The sequence below is a fragment of the Euphorbia lathyris genome, chromosome 9 (genome assembly GCF_963576675.1).
Source record: "Euphorbia lathyris chromosome 9, ddEupLath1.1, whole genome shotgun sequence".
Lineage (NCBI taxonomy): Eukaryota > Viridiplantae > Streptophyta > Magnoliopsida > Malpighiales > Euphorbiaceae > Euphorbia > Euphorbia lathyris.
In genome coordinates, this window is record NC_088918.1 from 72,303,643 (window position 1) to 72,315,261 (window position 11,619).

Sequence of the window (11,619 nt, forward strand, 5' to 3'; positions counted from 1 at the left end):
GCTGTTTGTTAGACCTGTTTGGTAAAAATTAGCTGATTGATAATAGCGGTTTGTGTAAAAAGACAAATAAGGGCATTAATTTTGGCGCAGGAGAAGAGAGAGTCTATTTATTGGGGTCAAAAAAGTCCATTAATTTTAATATCCCAAAACGCTAATTGAAAAAGCTCCTAAAATGAGCTTTTTCAAAATTAGCGTTTTCATCCCAAAACGCTCTTCCAAACCTCTCTCCACCAAACACTCCAATCAGCGGTTTCAGTGGTCAAACCGCTAAAGTTGGTCAAAAACGCTCTTTTTATCCCAAAACGCTCTTTGCCAAACAGGGCCTTACTCTCTTTCACTTTCTTTATCTATATGTAAGAAGCATCACAGCGCGCTAACGATCCTTAGGGCTTGTTTGGATGAGGGTTATTCAAGGTAAGATATGGTAAGTGTATGAAAATTAACTTGTTTGTTTTGAGGTGTAATTGAGAAGTAAAGTAAGTGGGGGTAAGTGAGGGTAAATTTTCCCTTGTTTTTAATGCACCCCGATTTGGGGGGGTAAGGAGGGTTAAATGAAAAACTTTCCAATAATACCCTCTTCTTTTATCAAATGGCTGGCTGAGCCTTTTTCTTTTGCCAGAAAACTGAAATTCACTTTTACTATTTTTAAACCCATTATATTAATATACATTGGACAAAATTTTAATTGGTTTGTTTTATTATCACTTAAATGCTGCAGCACAAAACTTTAACATTATTCAAAGTGTGCTAGTAAATTCATTTTATTTGTAGTTTGAAATTTTAACAATTTGAATTTTTTCAGACGAATCATCAAAAAATATTATAGATGAAGATTTTGAAAATTTGTCTATAATAATTAATTTTGATTAGAATTTATTTAGTTTATAGAAAAATAGAATTCATAATTAAGAGTAAGAATGGGGATATAAAAGTAATTTTATATACAAACTTACCTTACTTTACCTTCAAACCAAACACAATTATATTATTAAATCATCACTTACCATACCTTCTATCCAAACACAATAAGTTATTCATAAACCTCACTTACTTCACTTTACCTTACCTTACTTTAAATAACCTTCGTCCAAACAAACCGTTAGTTTAAATATTTTCAAGTATTGAGAGAAACAGAGAAATGGGGCTGCAGATTTTGGAGCCAAATTCGTGCATTAGAGGATGCTGCACCAGCAATTCCATCCCTCTTCATCTCCCTCCTTCTTCCTACACTCTCCTTTCCCCAATTGCTAGAGGTACTTTCTTTATTCTTCCCAACAATTTCAATCTCCATTTATTTTTTCAGTTAAAGTAAGAACAACCCGATTTTGACTTTTAAATTTTTCTAATTAATTGTTTGGTGTATATAGGGGGAGAGAGCGTTGTATACGAAGGAATTCTTGATGGGAGAAAAGTGGCTGTAAAGAAACCCATCTTGTCCACTTCTGAAGATATTGATAAATTTCATAGGGAGCTGCAACTCTTATGGTATTTTTCTTTGCAAATATCTCTCTCATAAAATTATTCCTTTGTTTGCTAAAGTTTATGATGATCAAAGTAATGGATGGGAATGGTGTAACTGCCTATATTGTCCCCTTTGGCTCAAGTCCCATTAGAATTGAACATTGGAATAGTGTAATAGCCTCCATTTACATTGTGGGATTCAATTCATTTATGTCTTAATTTGATAGACATCTTTGGGTCGTTCCTTGCTCATATGGCCTCTACTCAGGTTCGACCCCTTATGACCAGGTCATTACAGGCCACGGCTTTTGCCTAGTTCGTCCTCGAACCAACACATCATATATGTAGAGTGGGCTCAAGTACCAATTCTAATATTCTGGTCCAACACTATGTAGATATTATCCGTTTTGGCCAAGTTACATTCGTTGGGTCTTTAAAACACTTCTACATGTATTGGAAATCCAACTTCCTTATATAGTCAATCACTCCCTCGTCATACTTTTCCGCTCCTTGCTCAGACCAGGTCGTTTCAATTGGCCTCAAATCTTTGTTCATGTTTGATTCTGTAATTAGAGTTATACTATTACTATGACCTTTGGTCATTCTATTGTGGATTTTATTGTGATTACACTGCTGTTCTACTTACCCTCTGATTATTGAGGACTGTAATGACATCTCTTATTTTTGAACTTAACTCCATAATGTTCAGTTTAATTTTAGTAAGAATTGACTATGGAATTATGGATTGTTCCATTTACTGGATTCAGGATTATGTTTTCGTTAATCTCTAGACATCATCCATAATGATATTTATCTACTTTTGTCTTCATCAGACATTGTTGTACCTGTTATTCTAATACCTTCTTTCAGGTAGATATGCTTAAGCGTTTCACTGATACTTTTGATAGTTTGCACTTGACATGGCCATATCATCTGCATTCACTTCTCCTGGAATAACCCCACACGCTTACCTCTTCCACCTCTACAAATCTACAATCCTTTCTTCCATTTCCATACATATATCTCTTTGTTTCACAATGCTCTGAGTATATTTCAACATTGTCCAACTTTATTATTGTAAATCATTCTAGACAAGTTGGAGTCTTGTAGAGTTCAAAGTTTCAGCTTAGTTGTGGTGGCATTGGGGTGCATGGGTTTCATCTCCTTTTGGACATATATCAATGAATGCGTGTTTTTTCTTAATTTAAATCTTGATTTTGCAAATGATAATATTGATGGCTTCTTTAAATTTTTATGTTAATTATATTTTATTTAACAATCAAGTACTCTAGATCATCCGGGAATTGCCAGGCTAGTTGCGGCTCATGCTAAGCCTCCCAATTACCTGTTCTTTTTCGAGTTCTACGAAATTGGCAATCTTGCAGGGAAATTACATGTGGAAGAATGGTGTCCAAGCACTGATGAGGCACTCATGATCATTGTGCAGCTTGGTATGACTTCAGTCGTTTTTAGACCTCTCCCAGCATGTGTTACTCAATTCTGAATTCTTCAATTAACGAATATATGATTGTAATCTACCTTCCTGTTTAGGCGACACAATCTTTTCTTATCATTTGACATTTTTTATCTTTTTCAAATATTGATGAACTGGTTTGCTTCCCATTTAATTTCAGTGAGCATGTTCTGTATATGTTCATAAATCCGTCTGAGTAAAATAGTATTCTTAAATATCTATTTAACTCTTTAGTTTGTTCGATGCTTAAGTAATATGACTGATATGTAGGATTAGTGTTTTCTCCCTCAAAGACCATGTTTGCTAGTGTATGATTCCTATTTTATACTCTTGGTGCATGTGCTTCGCCCCACTCCCAGACATAGTTTCCTCCATTAGATTCTATTATACCTTGTACCTTTGAAAAGTCTATCCTACTACAGTAGAACCTCTATATAGGAATACTCTATATTAGAATAACCTCCCAATTGTTATACAAAAGTTTGGTCCCAAGTGCTGAGAGTCTTTGTTATACCAACCTCTATATAGGAATAACCTCCCAATTGTTATACAAATAGTCCGGTCCCAAGTGTATTCCTATATAGAGGTTTTACTGTACAAACACAAGGACTGATTAATGCAAACCTATCCTACATCTCACCTTTTTTTAATTGTGTCTTGACCTTCCAATAGGTTTTTGCATTTTCTTTCGCTTACTTTGTTACTGAATTTCTAGTCAGACAATTAACGCAGAGTGCTAGAAGCAATTGTTGTAGTACATATGGAGACAACTCAGCAATGTAAAATGCAAGAGATGAACGAACATGAAACAAAAGCAAGAAGCTCAAACTCAAACTGTGATCAAAATCTTAAGATTTCAATTCTTAACTCTTTTTGTTCTCCATAAAATGGTATTCATATAGACTAATAACAAGTCCTGCAGCTCCAATAACTAAGAATCCCAAACTAGGAAAACTCCAACCCATAGGAATATAGGATAGAATAACATGAGTTTTGATTGACATTTAAAATTCCATAATAATATAATTAGGGTAAAGTGAACCCATGGCCACTGAACTTTACTCATTTTCACAGTATGACGTAAACGTCACTCAACTTCATCTTTTCTAACATTATGACCACTGAACTTCAATAACACCTCGAAATGTTCGTTGATGACCTCAAAATGGAAAAGTCCAACAATTAAAGTTGTTTAGAACCATATTTATTATTTACCATGGAACCAAGTTTGGATTCTTGTCTTTCATTTCAAGAGAAATAAAAGCTTTTAAGCTTTCTCCCTCTAAACATTCATTTTCTCTCTCCTAACCAAACAATACCTAAATGACCTCAAAACAAAAAATTTGAAGAATTAAAATTGCTTAGAATATCATCAATTTATGGAATTTTCTATTTTGAGGTCATCAACGGTCATTTTGAATCTTTAATTGAAGTTTAGTGGCCATAATGTTAGAAAGTGTAAAGTTGAGTGACTTTTATGTTACGAATTTAAGTTTAGTGACCATACCGTGGAAATGAGTAAAGTTCAGTGGCCATGGGTGTAATTTACCCAATACAATAAACCTGAATTCCTAAATGATTATATATTGATGTGGCAAGGCCGCTTTATACTGTATAGTGTATGGAGTTTCTTCTAGTCTCATGATGAACAAGGATCTTCTCTCAGTATATTTGACTAGAATTTTTGTGTTTTTCTTTATTAGTCCCAGTTTCTTTCAATTATAAGCTTTTTAAGTATTATTGAATGACTTAACACTTTTCCCCCTTTGCCCTGTTTTCTTTTTCCAGCAAAGGCTCTTGAATATCTACATGCACACGGAATTGTACATAGAGATGTGAAACCAGCAAACATTCTTGTACTTTCTTCCACAGTCTCTTACATTGTTTGATATTATAAGTTTAGGATAAATAATATCAAGAAAACTGTCATATAATAACTGTAGGAATGCAGCTTGGCAGAAATCTTTGTCCGTATCTGTCAGACTTTGGTTTGGCAGAGCACCAGAAGAATCTTAAAGAGGTTTCTGTCGAGAATTGGAGATCGTCAGGAAAACCAACTGGTGGTTTCCATAAGAAGAACATGGTTGGCACACTAATTTATATGGCTCCTGAAATCTTGAGAAAGGAGATACATACTGAAAAATCAGATGTCTACAGTTTTGGGATATCTATTAAGTAAGGCTTGAAACTGGTTCTTTTATTTGTTTTGCTCATAGACACAGTTTAGGCACACAAAACTATGTGACATTTGATCATCATACATTATGAATGATACCCTCTTTTTTCCTTGAAATTGTTTGCTTCACAAGATTAGCTTACAGATCTTCAGATTGTTTGAGCTTATAAAGCATATAATAACATCTATACCGAAATTAATCCTCATCAACATGATTTGGCACAACCCTTTTATATATGGGTCTCCATTTCAAGAACCAGTCAACCTAGAGCTTCCAAGCTTATCAATGACATGTCTTGGAGCCTCAACGAACCCATAAGGCACATTGATCCCCTTCTTAATCTTGATCGAAATTCCATAGATTGTGAAGGTAGGTTTCCACTAATGATTTATATTTGGATGGTTGTTAGGATTTTTTGTTGGAGTTTATCCACCCTCCAGCACCAACATTGGCAATATTACTACTATGGTTAAGATTTGGATTTTGTTGTTTAATTAGGTGAGAACTTTTGAGAATTTAAATTCAGCTCTTGATTTTGGAGAATCAGGGTTCTAACTGAATTCGCTTGTAAAGATCTATTTAAATAGATCATGCTAACTGAGTTTGATTTATTTTTGGTAGGGTTTGAATGTTATGTTGCCGGAGCAGCCTATAATTTTATTAATTCATGTTATTAATTGGTCTTCTTAAGTGTGTGTGCTTCTTATTTGGTCTTTCTGAGTGTTTTTGTGTCTTATGACGAAGAGTCTTAAGTGTCTTTTATTGCAATAAAACTGCTGGTCACATTCATAACTGCATTAAAGAGCAGTTAATGCAGAAGTGACGAGTTATATACGAGCAGTATGTATCATATATGTTGAAAGGATTGAAGAGGAGACAAGCAAATATTTTCCACAAAATTAGTTTTAAGAGATCTAAGGATTCTGTCGAAGGAGCCCGTAACATAAATCAAAAGATAGACAAAGTAGAAAGAAATTTATACCTATCCCATAACTAGATATCAGGCCATAACATTTAATCATAGTTGCAGTGAATATAACATAGAGATATAGAGTTTAAACTTGACTGAAATAAAAATCTTGAGTCATATACTTGATTTAAAATTTCAAGTTTGATTTTAAAGTATTTATTAAAATATTAGCAAGAACTTAATCGTATAAGTTTATCCATTTATATGGCTAATATAAGTAAGAAACTTCATTTTCATTCTTTTCCAGTGAGCTTCTTACTGGAATTGTCCCATATACAGACCTTCGTGCAGAAGCTCAGGTGAGTTTCTATATTTTTGGCTTGTTTCGTTTATTCGTTTGTTATTATTATTTTCAAGGGTAAGGGTCTATTTTTCCCCTAAGCTTATAGGGAATATCAATTTTACCCTAATCGTATAGAACGACCAACATTGCCCTCATGGTAGAAACCCTAGCTCAGTTTTACCCTATTATGAACGAAAGCTATTTGCCTGAACCATAAGCATATGATTCGTTCACCACACAAAAATAAGCATACGATTTCAGTTGCTATTGTGTGTTAGTGTAAACTAATTCTTTTGTTATATCATTAATGAGGATGATGAGCATTTACCAATTTGTAGCGATTGGTATATCAAATCTAGATTATATACATGCTGTGTTTTGTTGTAGAGTTCATTGAGCCTATGGCTGGAATGTTCCGACGGTTCCTCTTCTTGATGGAGAATATATTGATTCATGGAATGAGGAAGATGAAAGGACACATAGAGTGTTTAGCTATGAAATAAGGAGTTCTCCTAAAATTTATCCTATCAACACTAAAGATACTATATTCGGTGTTAGTCTTAAAGTTGTTGAAAATGAAGATTTCATCAGTTTTTACATTTTTTATCTTTAGCCTCTCTAGAAAGCTTGTCTAAGTTTGTTCCCCTTTGATTCCTTTGATGGTCTACATTTTGTTTTCCAAATGTAAATATGTTTGATCTCCTCCTAAGGAGTTATTAGTCCTCTTTTCTGGGTTAATAATCCACTGGAAATTTTACATTTTGCCTTCTCGTTATTTGTTTGTGCATTTTGTTATGTTTTTAGGAACAATATTATTTCAATTCATGATACTTTGATAGAAATTGCGGTTAAGAATCAATACAGCTGAGTTAACAATTCCAGTTTCCGAGAGCAAAATTGTTACGAATATCGACAATTTAGGCTATTTCATTAAAACTAAAAAGATCTCTAAATTTATTTGCTTAAGAAAGAGAATGTAAAGTTTATCAAAGTTCAAAGGGATTATTATTTAGGCTTAATGCTTCTCCAGCCCCATTAACTTGTCCAAATTGGTCATTTTACCCCTCCAACTCATCGAATGTCCTATTTACCCCTTAACTCCATAAAAATGGTATTTCTCACCCCCTTAACTTGTCCAAATTTGTCATTTTACCCATTCTCAACTCATCGAATATCCTATTTACCCTCTTAACTCCATAAAAGTGGTATTTCTCACCACTTATGATCATATTTACCCTCTTAACTCCATAAAAATGGTATTTCTTATCCCTTTATAGTAGTAAAAAAAGTTGAAAAGAGAAAGAACGAATAAAAAATACAAATAACAAGAACATTAATATAAACAAGTTAAATACATTATATGTAAGGATAATGTACCAAAATAGGCCTATGATTTTTGGGGAAGTATCAATTTAGGTTCCACTTACAAAATAGCATAAATATAGGTTTAACGTTTAAAAAAACTTATCAATTTAGGCTTCGATAACGGATTGTAAGGGGGTGAAAAATACCACTTTTATGGAGTTAAGGGGGTAAATAGAACATTCTATGAGTTGGGGGGATAAATGGACAAGTTGAGGGGGTGAGAAATACCACTTTTATGGAGTTAAGGGGGTAAATAGGACATTCGATGAGTTGAGGGGGTAAAATGACCAATTTGGACAAGTTAAGGGGGCTGGGGAAGCATTAGGCCTATTATTTACATTCTAATGCTGAACATTCTTTTCAGATTTCTATTTTCCTGGCATGATACTGAAAATTTGAACATTCGGGTTACATGATTCAATTGCTGCAGGCTCATACTGTACTGGAGATGAACTATACTGAGCAGCAACTTACTGCAGCAGTAGTGTCTGACAAATTGCGACCTGTTCTTGCTATTCCGGTATCAGGGGCATCTGAAAAAATATTGTCACTGATACCAAGGTGCTGGGATGAAAATCCTCAAAATAGACCTTCATTTAGTGATATAGTTTCGGAACTTGCTCCGGTCTTGGAACAAAGATTGAGATCAATTGATGAAAATTTGGCCCCGAGCGAACCTTATGATCCATCCATTGGCAGTGCCAACAACCTTCAAGCAGTTCATGAGGACGTTAACTGGTCAACTCAGGGAGAATTGTTATCAAAGAAATCTTCTTTAGAAGTTACTTCAGGTTTGAGAAATTGGCTTGATTCTTCGTACGATCCTCAGGCTTATCATCCTGTACTTTCTTGGGGATCCTTTGCTACATGTGGGAGAAGGGAAACTATGGAGGACACACACTTCCTCATGCCCCACATGTGCAGTGAAATGGATATCCATGTTTTTGGTATCTTTGATGGTCATAGAGGTATGCTAACTGGTTGTAAATATTCCATTCAGACTGAATTTGAGGAAAATATAATTTGAATGAGAATTTAGTAGATTGTTCATTTGGAAAGCTTCAGAATTATTTAACTGATGTAAGTGATTCATCGTTATAAGCTTTGGGGATCAGTTAGCAAGACGATCTTGCCTAAACATGTGCTTGATTTTGGAGGATTGGAGGGGGAGGGGGAGTGGGGGCAAATCCATCATTTCATGTACCTAGACATGAATTTCTCCCTCCTCCGCTCCCCCTCCAATCTTCCTGATAAAGCACACCGGAAGAGGTGCTTCCGGCATCTTATTTTTATATTTGATTAAGAGAAAATAGTAGAAGAGTAAGCTTGAGAATATGTCTTCATCAAAGAAACTGAATTTCTCTTGAGTATTTGTTTGCTTTGTCCGGGAAAGTAGCTTGCATCGTAGGCTGCTAAAGTATCAGTTATTACCATGAAAACGAGAAAAACAAAAGCACTACTGATAAGAAAATTCAATTGTTTAAAGTGAGGAATGACAAAGGCCAAAAATCTAATGATTAGGGAAAATCTGACATTATTATTAATTTTAGATCATTCTATTGTTTTTGAGAGTCATTGTTTCTCATCTCGATTGGTTCTTTGATTCTTAGCTCCCTCTCTCTTTCAAATTTCTTAGTAATTGAGTAGATGTGGCTGGCTCATATGCAGGTGCAGCAGCTGCTCAATTTTCTGCTAAAGCTTTGCCGGGAATTCTAAAAAGTTTAACTTCTGCAAGAAGGTTGTTCTTGTTTCCTCCTTTGGGTTCTTTTTGCTTTAATATTTCCATCTTTGATGTGTTTTTGAAGTGAGTAAACATTTTTATGAATGCAGTCCTGCCGATGCATTATCTGAAGCATTTGTTAGCACAGATTTTGCATTTCGGAGTGAACTGGATTCTCTTCGCAAATCCAGGGGAATTATTCAGAAAGACTGGCATCCTGGTTGCACGGCTCTTGCTGCTTTAATAGTTAAAGACAAGCTTTTTGTTGCCAATGTTGGAGATTGCAGAGCAATCCTATGTCGAGCTGGCCGTGTGTTTCCTCTAAGCAAGGTAAGTTGAACTACTTCAAACAATACTTTATAGTTTTCCGAGAAAATTTGAAACTGAGTGACTTTGATGTGACAGGATCATGTTGCAAGCTGTATTGACGAGAGGGAGCGAGTTGTCGGTGCAGGGGGAGAAGTTAAATGGCAAGTCGATACGTGGAGGGTTGGTCCTGCAGCACTCCAGGTTTTTTTCTCTTTTGATTTCATCATCTGTATGCGACTTTATGATTGACAACGTTACGTTACTCTTTGATACAAATTTTCTGTTCTTCTCATTTCATTTATAGGATTAAAGCATTCTGACTTCTGAGACTCTTTAATTTTGTTATTTTTACACGTTAAGCCCATAACATTTTATTCTTATGCATCGAGTCCCGGATCATTTATAAACCTATTCATTCATTCATAAATCTGTGAATTTACCATTCGATCAAGAGCTTGATTAATGTATGTGTTTATAAATGATCAGAGGCTCATTGTGTAAAAACAACAAAGTTCCAAGGCTTCAAGGAACATATATATTTAAGCACATATAAGAATTTGCGTAGACAGCAATGGAAAAACACTGAATTCTGTGCTTTTCTTCTTCTTCTTCTCCTCCCTGAGAAAATGTTGGTTAATTAAATTGGCTAAACAGGTGACTCGCTCCATTGGGGATGACGATCTGAAGCCTTTTGTGACTGCAGAACCCGAGATAACTGAAACTGTTCTGTCAGGGGAAGATGAATTTTTGGTAAGAATAAATTTCGGAAATTTTGAGATGAAACTCCGCCTAAGAAAAATAAAAGCAGTATTCACTTTAGGAAATTAAAGATTCATAATGCAGAACAAGTTCAAATGACTATTCATCAAACAAGAGAAAAACAATCTAAAATCATATGCTGATGATGTGGTGATTATCAGGTGATGGCTAGCGACGGGATGTGGGATGTGATAAGCAACTCAGAGGTTATAAGCATAATCAGAGACACAGTAAAAGAAGCCGGAATGTGTTCCAAGAGATTGGTGACAGAAGCTGCCGAAAGAGGAAGCAAAGATAACATAACAGTCATTGTTATCTTCTTGCGCCCTGTCTCTACCACGGAGAGAATTTACTAGCTCAAGCTTGATGTTAGCTATTGTTGGTAACTTCTGGTATGTATAAGAGTTGTAAGTTAGACTGGATGTGGAGAAGTGTTGGTGATTTAAACATTTGTGTATGTATGTATTTTTTCTTCTTCTCCAGATTGTTTTTTTATAACATAAGAAAATATTTGATCCAGTCTTGAGCAGACCCAGATCTTCTCCTTATGCCTGCCGGATGTTCCCAGTTGCGTTTCTAGAAGCTTCTCCCATGTAAGGTTGCTTTATGGAGTCCTTCTCTAGACATGAATCTTTGGTCCCGTAGATTGAGCCTTACTGATACAGAAAGCTGGCACTCTCGGTTCCTTTTTTTAATTACATACAAAGTCAATTTACTTCTATTTAGGCTAGGAGTTTCCACTCATATATAAAGCCGTCTAATTCTTTTTGTGAAAGGTATGCATTATATTATTTAGAGATTCTCTCTAAGTTAATGCATCAAACATCCTCCAGATGATCTAGATGATCTAGCCAAGCCCGTTCATTTGTCTAAGAACAAGTAGATTTACCATATTGAACCACCAGCTCTTGGCTGGTTTTACATGAAAGAAACCATATATAAATGATCAAAATTAAAAGAAGAAGATGAAGTAGATAGACAATTAAATGATCAAATTAATGATGATTGATTACAAACAAAAGCATCCTTTATGTGTGGCACTAGAAAGACAAAAGAAATGATAAGTTGAATCTATCCCTAACTGCTTATATGGCGCTAACT

The 11,619-nt window shown here is 35.0% G+C and overlaps 1 protein-coding gene across 4 annotated transcripts; it reads left to right on the forward strand.

Annotated features, from left to right (window-relative positions):
* Positions 1-1,121: 1,121 nt before the first annotated feature.
* Positions 1,122-11,243, forward strand: LOC136206032 (protein kinase and PP2C-like domain-containing protein). 4 transcript variants are annotated; one of them, XM_065996930.1, is made up of 12 exons: positions 1,122-1,253; positions 1,368-1,485; positions 2,746-2,912; positions 4,724-4,791; positions 4,887-5,110; positions 6,330-6,381; positions 8,161-8,698; positions 9,399-9,468; positions 9,561-9,780; positions 9,856-9,960; positions 10,414-10,509; positions 10,680-11,243. In XM_065996930.1, the coding sequence occupies exons 1-12, from the start codon at positions 1,139-1,141 to the stop codon at positions 10,872-10,874; spliced, it is 1,968 nt and encodes a 655-aa protein (XP_065853002.1). In that variant the 5' UTR covers positions 1,122-1,138; the 3' UTR covers positions 10,875-11,243. The 4 variants fall into 4 exon arrangements, with proteins under 4 accessions (XP_065853002.1, XP_065853005.1, XP_065853003.1 ...); XM_065996931.1 differs by lacking the exon at positions 1,122-1,253 and having other exon boundaries at positions 2,754-2,912; XM_065996932.1 differs by lacking the exon at positions 1,122-1,253 and having other exon boundaries at positions 2,847-2,912.
* Positions 11,244-11,619: the final 376 nt, after the last annotated feature.

Coding starts and splice junctions, on each gene's coding strand:
- LOC136206032 (XM_065996930.1), top strand. CDS start 1,139: ATGGGGCTGCAGATTTTGGAGCCAAATTCGTGCATTAGAGGATGCTGC. Junction 1,254..1,367: donor CCTTTCCCCAATTGCTAGAG/GTACTTTCTTTA, acceptor TGGTGTATATAG/GGGGAGAGAGCGTTGTATAC. Junction 4,792..4,886: donor TGAAACCAGCAAACATTCTT/GTACTTTCTTCC, acceptor GTAGGAATGCAG/CTTGGCAGAAATCTTTGTCC.